The sequence below is a fragment of the Diceros bicornis genome, chromosome 3 (assembly GCF_020826845.1).
Source record: "Diceros bicornis minor isolate mBicDic1 chromosome 3, mDicBic1.mat.cur, whole genome shotgun sequence".
NCBI classification, from domain to species: Eukaryota; Metazoa; Chordata; class Mammalia; order Perissodactyla; family Rhinocerotidae; genus Diceros; species Diceros bicornis.
The window spans coordinates 12,843,264-12,864,754 of NC_080742.1; the positions used below are offsets into that span (position 1 = coordinate 12,843,264).

Genomic DNA, 21,491 nt, shown 5'->3' on the forward strand with positions numbered 1-21,491 from the left:
GAACATGACCTCTGTATGTTACAGATAATAGTATTATATTAATAAAATTCCTTGGAATGATAACAGTATCTGATTAAGTAGGAGACTATCTTTGTCTCAGGAGATACTTACTGAAATATTTAGGGGTAAAGGGTAACACTATCTGCAAAAAACTCATGATTCAGCAAAAACAACTCTCCCCCCCCAACACAGGGAAAGCAAATGCAGCGAAATGTTAAAAACTGGTGAATATGGGTTAATATGGGTGTTCATTATGTTTTTCTCATAGCTTTTCTGTAGGTTTGATGTTTTTGAAAATAAAAAGTTGAGAAAGTAAAAAGCTCTTTAATTCCAAGCAGCGCCTTCTGTTCTGTTGGGTTTAGCATCTTTAGAATAAGACTAGCTACTTTGATCAGTTAAGAATAGAGTTGTATAGCCAAAGAGAGAGTAAATGGTCAGGATGAATATCTTTCAAAAATATTATCAGTATTTAAATAAACAAAGGAACACTGCAGTTATCATTTTGTCCCACTATCAAGTTGATTCACATCTTAATTAGGAAGCATGATACGTGGAGAGTTTGGACTGAGTTAGGCCTAGATTTCAGTCATTGCTGGGTAAACTGCTTAACCTCTCTAGGACTCAGTTTCTTCATTGTAAGATGGAGAAAATAACTACTTGGTGGTTGTGGTGGTGTGTTAAATTGTTATACACGTGGTATTCATTGAACTGGGCTTTAATTCACGTGCGAAAGCTTCATCCTTCTTTCCACGCTATTTGCATCTTTTCCTTCATTAAACTCAAGCAGTCCTGCGGGGTAGGTAAACGTGTGAGATAAGATGACTTCTCCAAGGTCACATAGCTAGTGAAAGGACCCAGGTTTCCCAGTTCTTGGTCCTGTGCCCTTTCCACACCCGCCGGAGAGGAGGAGCGGCGCTCATGGGGATGCAAGGATGTAGGGGAGCAAAGGGGGAGAAAAGGCCGCGCGAAGAGAGGTGGTGTGAGACCCGCGGAGGCGCGGGCCAAGGAAGGGCGCATGGAGAGACGGGCGGCGCGACTGGCCGGAGTGCGTAGGGGAGAGGCCGCGGCTGCGAGGGAGGGTCGCGCGGGCCGGGTGCCCGGGAGAGGCGGGAGGCCTGGGCCCGCCGCGGGGGCGCTGGAGGCGGAGGCCTGCCGCGGGCTGGGGAGGGGGAGGTCGGGGACGGGACTGGCGGTGGTCGCGGGGGGTCGCTTCGCACAGGTGGGCCCGGCGGGCGGGTGCGGGACACACGGGAGGGGCCCGGCGCTGGGGTCCCAAGCTCACCGGGCGGGTGGGGGCGGGGCGGGGGCGGGGCCGGGCGGAGGCGGGTCTTGCCGGGCCCCCCGCGGGAGCGGCGGCGGCGGCGGCGCAGGCGCGGTTCCCGCCTCCTCCCGGCCGGCGGAGCGAGTGGAGGCTGCAGTCCGGCTCGGCTCGGCACCGCGTCGCCGCCGCCGCCGCCGCCGCCGCCGCGAAGCCCCCCGCCCGCCCTCCGCCGCGTCGGGATGAGCTCCCGGAAAGGTGAGTGGCCCGCGGCGTTCGCTCCTGCCCGCCACGCGGCCCCGCGGGCCGGCCGGCCGGCCCGACCGTTAATGTGTGTCTTCTCTTTCCCCAGTGCTGGCCATTCAGGCCCGAAAGCGGAGGCCGAAAAGAGAGAAACATCCGAAAAAGTGAGTCCACGCTGCGCTCGCCCCCGGGCCCCCGGCCCCGCCGGTCGGGCGCAGCCCGCGGTCGCGCCGGGGAAAGTTGCCCCGCTCCCAGGGCCGGAGGCGGGCCGGTCCCCCGGGACGCCGGCGCTCGCCTCCTGCGCGCCCCGCGGGCGGCGGGCGGGGGAGGGGCGCGCGAGCCCGCGGCCGGCCCGCCGAGCATCCCCGGCCCCCGGCCCCCAGTCGCCGCTGCGGCCGTCGAGGGCGGGCGGGCGGGCGGGGAGGCGCCGGGCGTGCGCACCCTCCCCGGCGCGCCGAGCCGGCCCGGGGTCGGCACCTTCCCAGGAGGGGCGCTGGCGCCCGGCGCGCCGTGTGCGGGCGCGAGGCTGCTGCGTGGCTCCCACCTGGGCGCGCGGGCCCCAGAGGAAGAGGAGCCGCGTACGTAAGAGAGTGTGAGTGTGTGTGTGTGTCGCCTCCTCTTCCTCCCCGGCCCCCGCCTCTCGGCCTTTCTGCCGAAAACCCGAGCTGGTTGTCAAGTGGTTTGCCTCGGGCGTGTTCCTGGCGCGAGTTCAGCTCCGAGACCCGTGCGTGTCGGCGCTCGGGTTTTTATTCGAAACTTTCTGCTCGGGCCGAGCGTGACTTGGCTGCGCGGCGGCCGCGCCGGGTTGCGGGCTGGTGGGGCCGGTGGGCGTGTGCGCGGGCGGCCCCGCGCGGCTTCCCAGCCCGCATTGTGCTGGGGAGTTGATGGATGGGGTGGTGATATTTAAAACGTGCCAGTCGCCAGCCACCTCCAGCATGGCTGCGGACCGGAGGGGGAGCGGCCGGCGCCCGAGAAGCCTTTCCTGGAGAACTGCTCCGAGACCGCAGCGCCGCGGCCTCTCTCCTTTTCCTTCTTTCATTCCTAATTTAAGAAAATCCGCCAGCGTTCAACATCTTTACTCCTTCTAGATGTGTGGCTTCGCTTTTCCTTTTGAGCAAGAAATACAGGCAAGGTATTTTTGGTACTTTGGGGAATGATAGTCCATGATCATCTTTAAATAAAATCCCGAAGCATTTCTTGTTTCCTTTAGAGGACTACCCTGCAGCATTCCTAGGCTTTTTCCCTTCCTGTTCGCCTTGATCTCTGCCTAGCGAATTTCATACCCGTTGGTAGCATCTGTGCAAACTGCCTAAGTCATTGCTAACGTGGTGGTATAGCATGACAGGATTTTTGTTCATTCAAAACGGAATATAACTTGAAAGTATTTTTAGGATTTCACAAAACGTGGATATCGACATAATGATGCCTTTCTTAAGAAAGAAACTATTAGAGTGAGGGAAAAGTACTTATTAAGGACTTGAGGAACTGGTGGGTAAAAATTGGATATTGGATTCTTAAGACGTTAAAACAGAATGGATATTTGGTAGTTTTAGATGCCTTAAAAAATTAGTGCTAGCTCTCAAGTCAATCAGAACCTTAAATTTGGGATTTCCTTTGGTGAATGACAGAAGTTTAGCCTATAAGTGGGGAGAACTGTAATGTTTAGGATCCGGAGTATTGGGTTTTAATCACAACTTTCATTTCAAAGCATTTATTTCCGCATAGCCCATTATGTTCAGAAACATAAAAAGGAGGTGAAAAAAGCATGTCCCCAGTTTTGGGGATGGCTGTGTGTATGTGTGTGTGTATACACATATATATATAAAATCTATATGTGTGTATATTATGTATATATATGCATACATGTAGAAAAACAGTTTTAGTTGAGTAGGTCAGTGTGTGTTTCATATTTCAAGGTATGACTTTCCTAATGGCCAAGAGCCTTTTTTGTTGTGTCGCAGTTTGCATGTATGTGGTATGTTTATAAAGAATTAGCATATAGCCACATTAACGTTTGCCTCACGGATTAATCTATCAGTTTCTTCCATTGTTTGTTGTATTTATGTAATAAGATTGGAGGGAAACCCCCCCAACCAAGGACTGAATGACCTGGTTGGTCAGCAAGGTAATTAGTAAGGGGAGACCAGCCCAATTACATAACTGTTTGATTGAGGCAATGTCATTTTTCACTTAATTTTTTGAATCAAGACATTATTTTAAAGGGATGCCTGATGTGATATATTTATTCATATATTCCACAGGCTTTTTGCATGCCTTTCCTAGGAGACTGACAGAGCTTTGAACAAGGCAGACAGAGCTCCTCATGAAGCTTACGTTCTGGGGGGCTGGGGGGACCCCAAAAAGGATGAGAAGTAAAGATGACAGCTTCAGATAGCGCTAAGGGATAGGGAGAACATTAAGATGGGGCGCCTTAAGTAATAGTGACAGATGACATTTGAACACTGTGCCAGTCACTGTGTTGACTGTTTTATGTGTGTTTATCCCTTGTGACAGCCCTGTGAGGTAGGCACTGTTGTTATTACCATCTTACAGATGAGAAACCGGGGCTGCAGCATGTGTAACATGCCCAGCTGTTAAGTTGAATCTAAGCAGTCTGGGACCAAATTCCACACTCAACTCTCTGAAGAGGTGACGTTTGAAGAGAAGCTAGAGTGAGGAGGAGGAGATGGGAGTGTGGCAAAGGCCCTGGGGAGCAGTGGGCTAGGAATGTTGGAGGAACCAAGGGTCAGGGAGGCTGGAGGGCTACCTGAGAGGATGGTGAGGGAGGAGGAGTCGGAGTGGGTAGGCCTCGCCTTGTGGGCCGTTGGGAGGCTTACGGATGGGAGTGACAGGATCTGAGTCCTGTGTTAGAAAGAGTGCTGGCTGTCACTGTGGAGAGTGGATTGTGGGGGACAGGGGAGCTGGCCTTCTGTGGTATGTGGGACACGAGGGTGACTGGGTTCAGGGTGCAGGGGTGGCGCTGGGGAGAAGTGGTAGGGGAGACTTCAGGGGACTAGTGACCTTGGACGTGTTCCTCATTTTACAGACAGCTCTGACAGAGGTTAAGGTCACACAGTTAGCTTAGTGTGGACCAGAATTCAGGTCTCCTGATGCCCAGTATTTTTGCTTTTTGATTAATTCTCCAGAGGAGGAAAAGGAGTAATAGGTCTAATTTTAAACTGCATTACTATAATGACTGGCAGACTTGAATTATGTGTCTCCGTGGGCCTGGCTTGATGTAATATGGTCTACTTTTGTCATTTTCTACTTGTGTATGCAAGCTGGCTCTTCATTCATTTTAGTTCAATTCAATTCTGTGAGCTTCTGTGAATTGAGCCAATTCCTATAGGCTACTTTTTTAGTATATTGGAATTTGTAGTTGTCAGGAATGAGATTAAGATTTCTCTACTTAGCTGGGTCAAAATTTTAATCTCATCAGATTGTTTCAGTGAGTTTAGTTTGCTAATTATTATTATTATTTCTTTTTGTGAGGAAGATCAGCCTTGAGCTAACATCCATGCCAGTCCTCCTCCTTTTTTTCCCCAAAGCCCCAGTAGATAGTTGTATGTCATAGTTGCACATCCTTCTGGTTGCTGTATGTGGGACGTGGCCTCAGCATGGCCGGACAAGCGCTGCATCGGTGCACGCCAAGGATCCGAACCCGGGCCGCCAGCAGCGGAGCCCTCGCACCCAACCGCTAACCCACGAGGCTGGCCCCCGGGTTTGCTAATTATTAATTGTGCTTCTTTGTGAGTAACAGGCAGCAGGAAAGGACTACAGTGTCATTTAATCATGGATCTTAAGAGTTAGCTAAATCACACGGCTTGGGATAGATTTTTGCTCAGGGGCATGTGTATGTGTGTAAAATTTTTTAAAGATCTTTTTTATTGTTTTTTTTCCCCACATGTAATTTTTTTATTGAGACATAATTCACATACCATAAAATTTATATTTTAAAGTGTATAATTCACTGGTTTTTAGTATATTCACAAAGTTGAATATACTGAAGTTGTGCAGCTATCACCATTATCTAATTCTAGAACAGTTTCATCATCGCAAAAGAGAAACTCTGTGCTTGTTTAGCGGTCATTCCTCATTCTCCCCTGCCCCCAACAACCACTAATTTATTTTCTGTCTCTGTGAACTTACCGATTCTGGATATTCATACAAATGGAATCATACAATATATGGTCTTGTGTCTTACTTATTTCTTTCATGTAGCATAGGTTGTTCAGAGTTCATCCATGTTGTAGGATGTATTGGTACTTCGTACCTTTATATTGCCAAATAATGTTTCATTATGTTGATATACCGCATTTTATGTATCCATTCCATCCATTGATGGACATTTGGGTTCTTTTCACTTTTTTGGCTGTAAATTACTTTTTTTTTATTTTTTTTTTTATTTTTTTTATATATATATATTTTTTTTATTGATATTTTAATGGTTTCTAACATTGTGAAATTTTGGGTTGTACATTTTTGTTTGTCCATCACCCCATATATGACTCCCTTCACCCCTTGTGCCCACCCCCCACCCCCACTTCCCGGGTAACCACAGTCCAGTTTTCTCTGTCCATGTGTTGGTTTATATTCCACATATGAGTGAGATCATACAGTGTTTGTCTTTCTCTTTCTGGCTTATTTCACTTAACATAATACGCTCCAGGTCCATCCATGTTGTTGCAAATGGGACGATTTTGTCTTTTTTTATGGCTGAGTAGTATTCCATTGTATATATATACCACATTTTCTTAATCCAATCGTCAGTCGAGGGACACTTAGGTTGCTTCCACTTCTTGGCTATGGTGAATAATGCTGCAATGAACATAGGGGTGCATAAGCCTCTTTGGATTGTTGATTTCAGGTGCGTTGGATAGATTCCCAGTAGTGGGATGGCTGGATCATAGGGCATCTCTATTTTTAATTCTTTGAGGAATCTCCATACCGTTTTCCATAGAGGCTGCACCAATTTGCATTCCCACCAGCTGTGTATGAGGGTTCCTGTTTCTCCACATCCTCTCCAACATTTGTTGTTTTTTGTCTTGGTGATTATAGCCATTCTAACGGGCGTGAGGTGGTATCTTAGTGTTGTTTTGATTTGCATTTCCCTGATGATTAGTGATGTTGAGCATCTTTTCATGTGCCTATTGGCCATCTGTATATCTTCCTTGGAGAAGTGTCTGTTCATTTCCTCTGCCCATTTTTTGATCGGGTTGTTTGTTTTTTTGTTGTTCAATTGTGTGAGTTCTTTATATATTATGGAGATCAACCCCTTGTCAGATGTATGTTTTGCAAATATTCTCTCCCAGCTGGTTGGTTGTTTGTTCATCTTGATTCTGATTTCATTTGTCTTATAAAAGCTCTTTAGTCTGATAAAGTCCCACTTGTTTATTTTTTCTTTAGTTTCCCTAGTCTGGGTAGGCATGTCATCCGAAAAGATTCCTTTAAACCCAATGTCAAATAGTGTGTTGCCTATATTTTCTTCTATGAGTTTTATAGTTTCAGGTCTCACCTTCAGGTCTTTGATCCATTTTGAGTTAATTTTTGTGAATGGCGATAGCACATGGTCCACTTTCATTCTTTTGCATGTGGCTGTCCAGTTTTCCCAACACCATTTATTGAAGAGACTTTCCTTTCTCCATTGCATGTCCTTAGCACCTTTGTCGAAAATTAGCTGTCCGTATATGTGTGGTTTTATTTCTGGGCTTTCAATTCTGTTCCATTGATCTGTGTGTCTGTTTTTGTACCAGTACCATGCTGTTTTGATTACTATTGCTTTGTAGTATGTTTTGAAGTCAGGAATTGTGATGCCTCCTGCTTTGTTCTTTTTCTTTAGGATTTCTTTAGCTATTCGGGGTCTTTTGTTGCCCCATATAAATTTTAGTATTCTTTTTTCTATTTCTGTGAAGAATATCATTGAGATTCTGATTGGGATTGCATTGAATCTGTAGATTGCTTTAGGTAATATAGACATTTTAACTATGTTTTGTAAATTACTTTTTAACTCCTTTTTTTTTTTAAGTTAAAACTTTTTATTTTGAAATAATATGACTTACAAGAAGTTGCAGAAGTAGTATAGGGTTCCCTGTGAACCTTCATCCAGCTTCCCCCAGTGGTGATATCTTACGTAACCATAGAACGTTGTCAAAACCAGGAAATTGATATTGGCACAATGCTATTAGCTCAAGTAAGATTTCACCAGTTTTTACATGCTCTGTGTGCGTGATGTAGTTCTATCAAATATTATTGCTTGTATAGATTAGTGTAATCTTCGTCACGATTAGGATGCAGAACTACTTCATCACCATAAAGAAACTCCCTCTTGTTAGTCTAATAATCATACCCTCCCCTCACCGCTAACCCCTGGCGAGCACTGATCTATTCTCTATCACTGTAATTTTGCCACTTTGAGAATGTTATGTAAGTGGAATTATACAGTATGTAACCTTTTGACATTTTTTCACTTAGCATAATGCCCTTGAGACTCATCTGTGTTGTTGGGTGTATCAGTGCTCATTCCTCTTTATTGCTGAGTAGTATTTCATAATGTGAATGTACCACAGTTTGTTTATCCATTCACCTGTGGAAGGACATTTGGATAGTTTCTAGTTTTTGATTCTTCCAAATAAACCTGCTGAACATTTGTGCACAGGTTTTTATGTGAAGATGTTTCCATTTCTGTAGAATAAATACCCAAGAATATGATTGCTGGAGGGCTTATGTTTGCGACTTTCTAGTGAGTTAGCAACTTGGTCTCCTTTTTTTTTGGGCTGAGGAAGATTCGCCTTGAGCTGACATCTGTGCCAGTCTTCCTCTGGTTTGTATGTGGGTCGCTGCCACAGCACGTCTAACTAGTGGTGTAGGTCTGTGCCCAAGATTGGAACCTGGACTGCTGAAGTGGAGCATGCTGAACTTTAACCGCTAGGCCATGGGGCCGGCCCTCACAACTTGGTCTCTCTTTTTTTTTTTGGGAGGAAGATCAGCCCTGAGCTAACATCCATGCCAATCCTCCTCTTTTTGCTGAGGAAGACTGGTGCTGAGCTAACATCTATTGCTAATCTTCCTCCTTTTTTTTTTCCCCAAAGCCCCAGTAGATAGTTGTATGTCATAGTTGCACATCCTTCTACTTGCTGTATGTGGGACAGGGCCTCAGCATGGCCGGACAAGTGGTGCATCGGTGCGCGCCCGGGATCCGAACCCTGGCCGCCAGTAGCGGAGTGCGTGCACTTAACCGCTCAGCCACGGGGTCGGCCCCACAACTTGGTCTCTTGATGTCTGTTGCTCTGTCTCTCTTTTTCGCTCTGCACGATGTCTGTGATCTTTGTGCTGTTGGTGATGGGATTCTGTTCTGTATCCTTTGGGCTCTTGACTTTCTGTTGGTAGGTGGCTCCTGTAGGTTATTGCTTATCCGTTTTCTATAGTGTGGGTTCTGACTGCTGCAGAAAATGATAGGCATGGGATTAGAGGCACTGGGTCAGTAAATCACAGGTGAGACAATTTAGGAATGCTGTTGTACAGGTTTATGTCTTTATTAGGTTTCTTAAACCTTGCCTGAGGTGTGAACTCAAGCTCACAAGCCCATGACTTTGGAATACCTCCCATGGAAGGTAATCACTTATTTTTGACTTGTTTTGTTACACATTTGTTTATTCAACAAAACATTTTTGCTTACCAGCAATATGATTCAATACGACAAATGTGTATGAAGCAGATACCTAGTGCTAGGCACTGTGTTGGATGCTGGGAAGATTAAGTAAGGTAAATAAAGCCAAGTATTAACAGGCAAGTAGGAGAGATTGCCTGGTCAACAGACCATTGTAGGAGAGTGTGATGACCACTGTAAGATTTAGATGCGATGGTGCTTTGATTGGTAAGGGAAGGCCTTAGGAAGAGACCTTGTTTGATTTTAGCATTACAGTCATGCATTGCTTAATGACGGAGATATGTTCTGAGAAATGCGTCATTATGCGATTTTGTCATTGTGCAAACATTGTAGTGTACTTACACAAACCTAGATGGTATAGCCTACTACAAACCCAGGCTATATGGTATTAATCTTATGGGACTACCATCATATATGTAGTTTGTCATTGACTGAAACATCATTATGTGGTGCATGTATTGTTATTTTAATGAAATAACTTTATTATTTTTATTTATTTATTATTATTTTTTTTGGTGAGGAAGGTTGCTTCTGAGTTAACTTCTGTTGCCAGTCTTCCTCTTTTTGCTTGAGGAAGATTGTCTCTGAGCTAACATCTGTGCCAGTCTTCCTCTATGTTGTATGTGGGATGCTGCTGCAGTATGGCTTGAGGAGCGGTGCTTAGATCCGAGCCTGGGATCCAAACCTGCGAACCCTGGCCTGCTGAAGTGGAGCATGTGAACTTAACCACTATGCCACTGGGCCGGCCCCTTATATATTTATTTTTTGCTGAGGAAGATTATTTGTCTTGAGCTAACATCTGTTGCCAATCTTCCTCTTTTTGCTTGAGGAAGATTGGCCCTGAGCTAACATTTGTGCCATTCTTCCTTTATTTTGTGTGTGGGTCGCTGCCACAGCATGGCTACCAATGAATGGTGTAGGTTTAGCCTAGGAACTGAACCAGGGCTGCCAAAGTGGAGCACACTGAACTTAACCACTAGGCCATGGGGCTGGCCCCCAAAATAGCTTTATTTTTTTAATGATTAAGTAATATGGTCATGGTAAAAAAAAAATCAGACAGTACAGAACAATTTAAAGAAATAAACATTCGTTGTAGCTCCACCAATTTTTTTGGCATGTTATTCTTTTACTTGTGCATATTTTTGTTTTTAAAAAATTGAATTATGGCATATGTATATATATATCTGGTATATTATCTTTTTACTTGTGCTTTTTTCCCCAGCTTTTTAAAGATATTATTGCCATATAACATATGTAAGTTTAAAGTGCACAGCATGATGTTTTGGTACATGTAAATATTGTGAAGTGATGACCACAATAAGGTTGGTTGATACCTCCATCTTCTCACATAGTTATTTATTTTTTTTGTGGCACTAACATTTAAGCTGTAATCTTTTAACTTCCAGGTTTGTAATACAGTACTGTTAATTATAGTCTACTCGTGCATATTTTTGTTTTTAGAAAATTGAGTTAAAGCGTATATATATATGCATATGTGTATAATGAAGTAGTAAAGTGCACTCATCTTAAGTGTGTGTACAGTTTGATGATTTTTACATACATTTATACCCTAACTGCCACCCAGATCAAGATATAGATCCTTCCAGTCTCCATAAGGTTCCTCAAGCCTCTCCGCAGTCTCTACCCTGCCGCCCAGAGGTAACCACTTTGCTGATAGCTATCATTATTGATTAGTTTTGCCTGTTCTTGAACTGCATATAAATGAAATCATATAGGATAAACTCTTGTGTCTGGCTTCTTTCACTCGACATAATATCTGTGAGCTTTGTCCATGTTGTTGCAGGTACCAGTAGTACCAGTAGTTCATTGTTGTATTCCATTGAATGGGTATACTACAAGTTACTTATCCTTCTGTTGTTGAGTATTTTGTTTCCTTCAGTTTTTGGTCATTATGAGAAAGCAGCTGTGAACATCTTTGTGCATGTCCTCTTGTGGGAATTTGCACTCGTTTCTCTTGGGGCCATGCCCTAGCAGTGGAATTGCTAGGTTATAGAATAGGGGTATGCTTAGTGTTGGTATGAATTGCAAAGATATTTTTTTCCCAGCTTTATTATGAAATAACTTTGATTGAACTACTTTCCACTCCCACCAGCAGTATATGACAGTTTCAGTTGCTCCACATCTTTGCCACACACACTCGATAGTGTCATTCTTTTAAATTTTAGCTCTTCTGGGTATGTATTGATACCTCATTGTAGTTTTAATTTGCATTTTCCTGAGTGATAGTGTTGAACATCTTTTCAGATGTTTATTGGTCATTTGAATTTTCTGTTTTGTGAAGTGCCTATTTTGTCTTTTGTCCATTTAAAAAAATATATTGGGTTGTAAGTCTTTTTTTTACGGAAAATTATGACAGTTTTATTGAGATATAATTTACATACCATATAATTTATCTACTTAAAACGTACAGTTCTACGGCTGGCTCTGTGGCGTAGCGCTTAAGTGCGCGCGCTCTGCTGCTGGCGGCCTGGGTTCAGATCCCGGGCGTGCACAGATGCACCGCTTGTCAGGCCATGCTGTGGCGGCGTCCCATATAAAGTGGAGGAAGATGGGCACAGATGTTAGCCCAGGGCCAGTCGTCTTCAGCAAAAAGAGGAGGATTGGCGTGGATGTTAGCTCAGGGCTGATCTTTCTCACCAAAAAAATAATAATAAATAAATAAAAATTAAAAAAATGTACAAGTCAGTGGTTTTTAGTAGATTCACAGAGTTGTGTTAAACTGGATCTTGAAGAGCCAGTACTAATTTGCCAGGTAAATAAGAGGAGGCAGGGTGAGGGCCCTCCAGGCAGAAGCACACTGAGTTGGTATAAACATGTGGAGGTGTCTAATGGCATGCTTGTGTTGCTGGAATGTCAAGCAGGTAGGTAGGGCTGGGGTGCAGGGTGTGGTGAGCAATGAGTGGGGCTTAGTGCTGTGAGGAAGTTGACAACGGACAGGGGAGCTGTTAAAAGGCACAGATTGAGATTTTTAGAACGGTTACTTTAGCTACAGTGTGAAGAATGGCTTAGGGGATGGGAGATCCATTAGGAGGCTATTGCAGGAGGCTTCAGGAGACTTGGTGGGTATTTAAGGAGTAGAATTCGCTGGATTTAGTGTTCAATTTAATGTGAGAGGAGAGTGGGAAGGGTCTAGGATGAGTCCCAGGTTTCTGAATTCACTAAGTTTGTGGATGGTGTAGCCATTCCTCAAGGTAGGGGATGCAGAACAGGTTGGGGAAAGCTAACGATGGCTTTCGTTAGGCTGTTAGAGGTGTCTGGGTGACTTCCAATTAGAGATGTCAGTGAGCTGGAGCACGGGGAAGAGCTCTGGTTAGATGTAAATTGGGAGTTAGTGGGGATGGCTGTTGGTGGCAGTTGGCTGAAGGTGTTGAATGTGAAGAGCAGAAAGCCGCAGGGAGGGTTGGAAAGGAGGCTCCAGAGAGGTAGGAGAACCAGGAGAGAGTCGATTCACAGAAACCAGGGAATAAAGCATTTCAAGAAGGGAATGGTTAGCAGAGTCGCAGTCCACAAAAACCGTCAAGTGAGATGAGCCCTGGTCCTGCCCTTTGGTTCTGGCAGTTATGAAGTCGTTAGAGACCACAGCTGGAGCAGTCTCTGCACAGTGCTTTTGGACAGAGGTGAACCTGCAGCTGTATGAGTGAATGGGATGACAGCATAGTCTTCTTTTTCTTTTTGAAAGATTACTTGTTGCATAAGCTTTCTTTCCGTAAAAGAGAAAAGGTAGAGAGGGAAGGGTTCCTGAGAAATGTCCCGTCCCGTCCCCCCCAACCCCCCGCAATGTAAGCAGATGGTAAGGAGCTAGTAGAAAGGGAGAGGTTGAAAATACTGGCAAGAAGGGATATTTGGAGCAAAAGCCCGGAGTTGACAGAAACGGATGAGATTAGAGCACAGGTTTGATTTGGACAGAAGGAGAGTGGCGAGGAAGGCTGTAGGTTGCACGTTTTTAAAAACATGCTCCCAGATCTTGCTGGAATGTTACATAATACATGATATAGGCATCATATTTTGAAAATCCAAAAAACTCGAATGGAGAAACATCTGGCCCCAAGGGCTGTTGGACTTGTGGTCACTGTGCAGTGAAGGTTGGCTGTGGTTAGTAGGCTTTTGTTGTTGCTGTCTTATTTTTTCCTAAATGATTCATCCAGTTGTCCCAACTCTTACATTTCTACACATACTTGAGTATTGAGTATATAAAATCAGAATTTTTTTGGCTGTTCTTGCAGATTTATTCATTAAAGTCGTATTTCCAAGTACCTTCCCCAGTTTGTTTTTGCCGTTTGGTTTGAGATAATATTTGTAGATTAATTTAGGGAAACCTGAGAAGTCTTGAATTGGAAACACATTAAAATATTACTTTTTTTCTGATTTTTAAAATATTTTGTACCATATCTGGAAACTATAGAAATATATAAAGAAGAAAACAAAATGACTCGTATTGTCACCATCCGGCAAGATATGCACATATAGGACATTGTTAATATTTTGATATAGTTCCTTCTAGTCTTTTTTTTATCCCTGTGTTTTTTGTTATTTACTTAATTATCTCCTATATAATTTTGTATCGTGCTTTCCTTATTTTAACATTTTGTCATAAACATTTTTAATGTCCTTAAAAACTTCATAACTGGTTATTAATGACTGTATAACATTCTGATTTACTTATTTAATTTGCTTAAACATTTCTCTATTGCTAGAGAAATATTTCCTGTTTTCAGGCATTATAATATTTCAGTGAATATCTTTGTCTGCATTTCAGATTTTCTTAGACTTTGTGGAGTCCTAGAAATGGAAATATTGAATGAAAGACAGTGAACCTTTTTTAAAGCTCCCAAATTTTGGAAAGCTCTTTTAAGGAAGAGTCAGCAAGACTAGAACTCGCTAATTATGGGACATGAAGAGGAAAAGCAATACAAAATGACGGAATTAAAGTTGGATTAAAAATGTTACGCTTAGTGAGGAATAAGGAAGTCGGGGAAAGCTGTTTGGAGATGGGACAGAGATTTGTTCTCAGGCACACTGAATGTGAGGTGACAGGTATCTGAACGGAGGGACGGTGTAGGGAGTTGGTGCACAGGGGGAGGCTGGGCCTTGGAATACTTACTGAGGACAATTAGGACAGCACACTCAGCTTACTGAAGGGAAGAGGGTGGAGAGAAGAGGGCTGGGGCCAGAACCTGGGAAGTGCCTATTGGGGCAAAATAAAAGAAAAGAAGCTAAAGAAGATCAGTTTAAAAAGGATAAATAAAGGGGACAGAGAAGTCCAAGGAAATTGAGATTTGAGAAAAGGTCATTAGATTTATTAATTTAGTTCATCACTGATGGGCTTCATATTTCAGAGGTTGGTATGTTTTTTCTTTTTTTAAATCTTGCCAATTTATGAAGAATTTACCTATTGTTGTCTCATCGTCTGGTATAGGCAGATAGTATTATTTGTGTTGGTGACTAAGGATAAAAGAGGTTTTTGTCTTGCTCTGTTTGTATTAGAGGTCTAATAGGATCCCCAGATTTTTGACATCAAATCTTGTGTTCTGTTCTCAAAAAAAGAAAAAAGAAGTTATTACCTGCAGTCGCCAGGTTTTTAAGCTTGTAGCCTGCCTTGATTCCAGGAGCGTTATCAGCCAAGGTTAAAGGTAGCACGGTCTAATCTAGGTGCCTAGTGGCGTTAGAGCATTTTGTGTGGATAGTTATTAACCAGCGATTTTTCTCTCTTTCCTTTGTTTTGCTCGGGGTGCTTTGTTTTGTGTGTATGTCTCCAAGGGAACATTTCAGATAGAGTTTGTATTGTCAGATACCTTATGTACCTGAATGTAAGACAGCCTGGATTAGAAGTCCCCTAATTCCCCAAAGAGAAGATGAAAGTTTTATACAGTTTGAGTATGTAAACTTTAGAGATATAGATGGAATAGTCAAATGTTTACTTATGGTGTTTAATTTCTTAAGTTAATTACAAATACATTTAAATCCACAAATAAATTTATACAGTAGTTTAGAAATACCTCTTTTCCACTCATTTCACAAAGCAGTTTTATCCAGACATTTCACATTTGCAACATCAGTGACTGTTCTCATTAGAAACGCTTTTTTTTTTTTCTGAGGAGGATTTGCCCCAAGCTAACATCTATTGCCAGTCTTCCTCTTTTTTTGTATGTGAGTCTGGCCACTGACAGACGAGTGGTGTAGGTCCCTGCCTGGAAACCGAACCCCGGGCCACTGACGCAGAGCTCTCCAGACTTAACCACTAGGCCACTGGGGTTGGTCCTAGAAATGCTTTTTGACTCACCACACACACAAAGTGGTAACTGTGTGAGGTGATGGATGTCTTACTTAACCTGATCATCGTCATCATTTCACAGAGATATGTATGTCAAATCATCATGTTGTGCATTTTAAATAGATGCAATTTTATGTGTCAGTTATACCCCAATAAAGCTGAAAAAAAAGTTATCTTGAAATTGCAGAGTCTGAGTAGTTGGTCATGGGGATTCACTGCTATCTTCTCTATGTTGTCTGTTCATAAAAATAAAAAAGATTTTGGGGCCGTCCTGGTGGTGTAGCGGTTGGGTTCGCATGTTCTGCTTTGGTGGCCTGGGGTTTGCCAGTTTGGATCCTGGGCATGGACCTCCTCACCGCTCGTCGGGCCATGCTGGGGCAGCGACCCACGTAGAAGAACTAGAAAGACCTACAACTAGGATGTGCAACTATGTTACTGGGGTTTTGGGGAGAAACAAAAAAAAGAAAAAGAGGAAGATTGGCAGCAGTTGTTAGCTCAGAGCCAATCTTCCTCAAAAAAAATAAATAATAAAAAAGATTTTTAAACATGTTAAAAAATGCTTTTTGAATCAGTTAGTAGTTTTCCAGAGCACGATATATATTTTTAGAAACTTTTTTCCCAGTCTTATTGAGAAATAACTGACATATGTCACTAAGTGCAAGGCGTACAGCATCATGGTTGGATTTACATATGTTGTGAAATGGTTACCATAATAGGTTTAGTTAACATCCATCGTCTCATATAGATACAGTAAAAAGAAAAGAAGAAAATTTCTCCTTGTGAGGAGAACTTGTAGGATCTACTCTTGTAACTTTTTCCTGTATACCTTACAGCACTATTAACTGTAGTCACCATGTTGTATGTCACATCCCTAGGACTTACTTATGTTGCAACTGGAAGTTTGTACCTTTTGACCATCTTCCTCCAGTTCCCCCTCCTCCCACCCCTCATCTCTGGTAACCACAAATCTGATCTCTTTAAAAACTTTATTTTTTAGAACAGTTTTAAATTTCTGGAAAGGCTGTAAAGATAGTACAGAGAGAGCACATTTATTTCAGTCTAAACTGAGAGGCATCATTCTTTTTTTTTAAGATTTTATTTATTTATCCCCCCGCCCAGAGCCCCAGTAGATAGTTGTACGTCATAGCTGCACATCCTTCCAGTTGCTGTATGTGGGACACAGCCTCAGCATGGCCGGACAAGCGCTGCGTCGGTGTGCGCCCGGGATCCGAACCCGGGCCGCCAGCAGCGGAGCGCGCGCACTTAACCGCTAAGCCACAGGGCCGGCCCTAGAGGCATCATTCTTGAATCCCTATATGATCCTGACACTGGGTATTTTATCCAATCTAACTAACCATTTGCAAAACTGTGGGACATTTTTTTTTTCCTCATTCATTCTATGGAATTAAATTTGTTACCACAATTTTTTTCCCTCATTCATTCTATGGAATTAAATTTATCACAATTTGTTTTTTAAAGCAATTAAAAAAAAGGCTTGTATATAGCATTAATAAAGTCATACCCCAAGGAATAATTCCAAAAACGTGTTGGACTTATTTGCCCCCTTTAAAATTGATTTTATTTATTTTTTAATTTATTGTTAGGTTGATGTCTGTAAGCCTCCCAACTTAGTATTGATTAAAGTGATTTCAGACAGTCCCCCAAACAGGTCTCAGTCAGGGAGAGCGTTTCATCTCTTCTCCCTTCTCTGTCTGACCAGGACTCCTCTGAGCCCTGTGCCTCTAGGAATGATCTTTCTCTTTTGAGGTACACAGGTCACAGTTTGTTACCATCTGCCAACAAGCCTAGCATTAATGAAATCCTGATTGTTCATTTCCTCTTGTCTTGAAGATTATTTTTTGGCCTTATTATGGTAAAAATAAGGTAATTGAGAGAGCAGTCTATCATAATAAAGGCTTTGTAAGGACTAGAGTATAAGGAAACCACCTCTTTTTTGAGGGATAATTTTTGGGAAAAGACCGTGGCTTGTATTTGGGCATATATGATACTTTATGCTGTGTTCTTAGCCTTACTAGATAAATCCTACATAATGTGTATGTAATGTTTTGCCTCTGATATTTGAATTCAGTTCCACGTTGAATATCTTTGACTGCTTTGCTAATAAGTTTAAAATTAATAATTAGTTTATCAATTCTAGAGTCCATTTATTTCAGCTATCTCTTGGACAAATTATTAATGTAAATATTTTTAGACATTATAGTTCTCAAGTTAGGATTTTAGAATGTGGGGCCTAAAAGGCTAGGGACGAGAGGGAACATCTGGATGAGATTGTTGAATGCTTTAAACCTGGATATGTTGTAACACACTAGACTGTTATTCACCTTACTGAACACAGAGTGTGGGTGCCCGCATCCCCTATGCTGCTGAAGTTTAGTAGCTGTGCCCTGGACAGATTGCGTGAAGTGTGCATTTTTACTAGGTGGGCTGGGAGAAGGAGTAAAGAAAGACTTCAACCCAGGGGTACCTTTGTAACCCCAGGAAGCAGAAGTTTACTTGAGATGTAGAAGAGAGAAGATGGACAGTCTACTTAGAAGAGATGTGCCTGGCTCTTGGGGATCCTCTGCCTGGCTGCTTCCTTTGGTCACCAGGTGCCATTGGTGCTTCTGGCGTCTAGGGAACAAAGGTTGCCGCTGCTGTTTCTGCTGCCAGCTTAGCTATTGCAGCCACTTAAATAGGGACTCTTATTCTATTGATTATTTTTATTTCTAGAATATCCCATTGAAAGTTTTTTTGGGGAGGGGGGCATGATGTGTTTTATCCTAAAATAGGATTTACCAAAATGTTAATTGCAGCATTAGTGTAAAATCGACTACATCTTTCACAGATGAAATGCAGTGCATCAGGCTGTGGATCTGAGAATGCAGTGGAGTGGCAGGGACTTTAGAGAGCACCTGGACAAGTGTTTTTCAACCCTTACTTTGTAGTAGCTGAATGCTTTTCAAATACAATTTTATGTAGAACTCGATTATATGTAAAGTGGAGAAAGTGGCACCATTCTGGAATTGGCAGGTGAGGGCTTGGTCCTCCCCACCTGGCCTTTCTCTCATCCACTGTGTTTAATGCTCCCCAAGGCAGCTTCTGGGAGCACAGCTTAAAATCCTTCAGGGCTTCGTTTCTCCTTCAGGGGAGAAATTTCAGTAGGAGAAATGAGGGCCTGAAGAAGCGAAGGTACTCGATTAAGGTCACTTAGCTATTTAGTGCCTGAGCCCTGGCTTAGAGTCCTGGATTCTGATTCCATAGTCTTTGGAACTATCTTTTAATCTGCAGGAAGACAGGCAATCTGGGACTGAGACAGAACATAAAGTTTCTAGGCCCCAAAGAGAGATTATTGCAAGAGCCTTATTTTTTAATTCTTCCCTTTACTGTAAAAAAAAAAAAAAAAAAAAAAAAAGTGAAAATATATTCTCTTTTTCTGAATGGAGACTACTCTCAACATGTCACATGGGCCTGGACTGTTGTATCATGTGCAAATATGGTAGGAGTGGGTAGAAGTTCCTTTATATAGGAAATTTTAGTATACAGTAAGACAGTTAAAAAAAAAAAGTGTAACTGTGTTTTCTATCTTAGCTTTAAAATCTTGTTTTTTGTTTTGTGTTTTAGCAGCTACAAGGCTAAGGCTTTCAGAACCCTTGTGTAGTAACCAGCACCCTGTAGCTATTAACAATAATAGCAAAGCTGTTCTCTTCCCTTAGCTCTGTCAATGCCTCCTACCTGCAGTGTCTTTGTGATCAAGGTAAAGGACACTCGAGGATAGGTTTGCCTTTTAGAGGATCCTAGGCTCTGTAACTTGACTCTCTTCAAGTTTGAATCCCATTACTTTGTGTAGGTGAAGACTCTCTCACTTCCCCAACTTCAGAGAGGATGTGATAGTTTCCCCTTTACCCAGAGTCTGGTTTATCTTTGAATATTCCTTGCTGAGGCTGATGTTGCTGTCAGAGGCAGCTGACCAGGGTTCAAGTGTTGAAGGCATCACTTTTCTCAGTGGTGTTAGATAAATTAATTTTTCTAAGGCTCAATTTCTTCATCCTAAAATAGAGCTAATAATGCTTACCTCTCAGAGAGTAAGTGTGAGGATTAAATGAGATAATACTTATCCTCTGTATGGCATATAAATGCTCAGTAAGTGGCAGCTATTAGTTGTTTTATGGTGTTTGAATTTTAGGAATTTTTATAATAGGAAAAAAGAAAGCTATGGAATTATAAAATTTTCTTAAGCATCTAAACTTTGCCATGCCTTTGTTTATTTTGGCTAGCTTAAATCTTTATTTTTGTCAACAATAACTCCTCTAAGTTATTGATAGGAGATATGTTGTCTAAGCCTAGGTCTTCAAAGTGAATTGGAGCAATGAAATTACCATCAGATCTAGAAATCGTGAGGGAGATGCTCATTGTTCATGGCAGGTGGTCTCTGTCTAGGTCTGTAATTTGAAACTGGGATAAGGGGACAGGGAGGAGACTAAGACATGTGGTAAAAGGAATGAGTGATCCTAGTAGTTTTTTAAATTTATTTTTTATTTTTAAATCATGTTTAGGCAGAGTCCAAGAGGAAATAAACATTTGGTATCCCTTGCTTTATGAAATAAATATATTTTGGGCAAGATTGAAAAATCACTATTTGTGAAGGGAATTCTAGTTTCCTGTTAGGTTATATTAAGAAATCAACGTGATGTTTTCCCAAGAAAAGGTTTCTTAATAGACTGAGTTGAGAACTTTGGCTAATAAAGGATTAAGGTGGGTATCAGGCCTGAACCACAGTGTTGCTGTTAGGGTAGGAAATGCTCTGCAGCACTGACGGTCTCAGACTTCCGTTTCCATGCTCTGCCTCTCGTGTTTTCCACAAGACCAGAGAAATCCCTCTTAAAGTAGAGATCCTTGACTCTATAAACTGAAGTCTTAAAAATTTTGAAAAGAAGCCTCATTCCTTCTTTTTGATATAGATCTAGTCTTATATCTGACTAAGAAAAAGCAAATACGGGTTGAATATGCCTTAATTTTAAACCCAGTGTATATGACATTGAGGTAAATAAAATTGGCTTTTTTTTCCTTAAATGTCAAATTGCATCAAATTTCATGTGGTTTGTCTAATACACACAATAGCTAACATAGCCGCCAGCATTTATTAAGCACTTTGTGTGTTGGGCATTCTACTAAATGCTTAAATGCATTTATATTTAATTCTCACAACAACCTTAAATTGGGCTTCTTAAATTTTCAGCTGTCCAGAATCCATTTATCCTACTGGAAAGAGGCCTCAGTTTTGGTGTGGGGATCATCTCTTACCTGTTTTGTTCACATTGTTTGAACAAAACAATGTGATACCCTTCCCTGCTTCCCCTGTCACCTTAGAGAGTCCACCCAGAGCTAATCCCAGGGCTTTTGCTTGAGGGTCTGGAAGGGGCTTTGGCTTTCTCATATTGGCTTGACTGTGAGAGGATGTGAAATGGAGTTATTGAAACCATGTTATCGCCAGGCAGATCCTGAAAATGAGCAGAGAGCAGAGCCTGTGCAGGAGGTGGAGAGAAACTCTGTCCTGAGGACGAAGTTGAACCCTGACTGTGTCTGAAGCAGGCACTGCCTGCTGGGCTTGCGGTTGTTTGTTTCAGCCAGGTTGAGTTGGATTTTCTATTACTGACAATGAAAGAACAGCATTATTCATAGTGGCTGGGTGGAGACAACCCAAATGTCCATCAGCTGATGAATGGATAAACAAAATGTCGTATATCCACACAATGGAATATTATTCAGCAATAAAAAGAATGAAGTCCTGTTACTTATTATGACATAGGAGTACCTTGAAAACATTATGCTAAATGAAAGAAGCCAGTCATAGTCATAAGCGACCGTGTATTACATTATTGCATTGCTATGAAATGTCTAGAATAGGCAAATCCATAGAGATGGAAAGTAGAGTAGTGGTTGCCTAGGGCTGGGGGCGGGGGGAAAAAGGGAGTGATTGTTGATGGACATGAGGTTTTTTGGCGGGTGATGAAAATATTCAAAAATTGATTGTG

The 21,491-nt window shown here is 42.5% G+C and overlaps 1 protein-coding gene across 8 annotated transcripts in view; it reads left to right on the forward strand.

Annotated features, from left to right (window-relative positions):
- The first annotated feature begins 918 nt into the window (after positions 1 to 918).
- SRPK2 (SRSF protein kinase 2) overlaps positions 919 to 21,491 on the forward strand; it is a 228,973-nt gene continuing 208,400 nt past the window's right edge. For 5 of the 8 annotated variants that reach the window (XM_058523714.1, XM_058523730.1, XM_058523739.1 and 2 more), the window contains exons 1-2: positions 1,001 to 1,045; positions 1,611 to 1,665. In XM_058523714.1, coding sequence (XP_058379697.1) covers positions 1,016 to 1,045; positions 1,611 to 1,665 — 85 coding nt within the window. In that variant the 5' untranslated portion in view covers positions 1,001 to 1,015. Of the gene's footprint in view, positions 1,046 to 1,453; positions 1,517 to 1,610; positions 1,666 to 21,491 lie in introns of those variants that run through there. The other 3 variants (XM_058523758.1, XM_058523777.1, XM_058523749.1) reach the window with 2 other exon arrangements.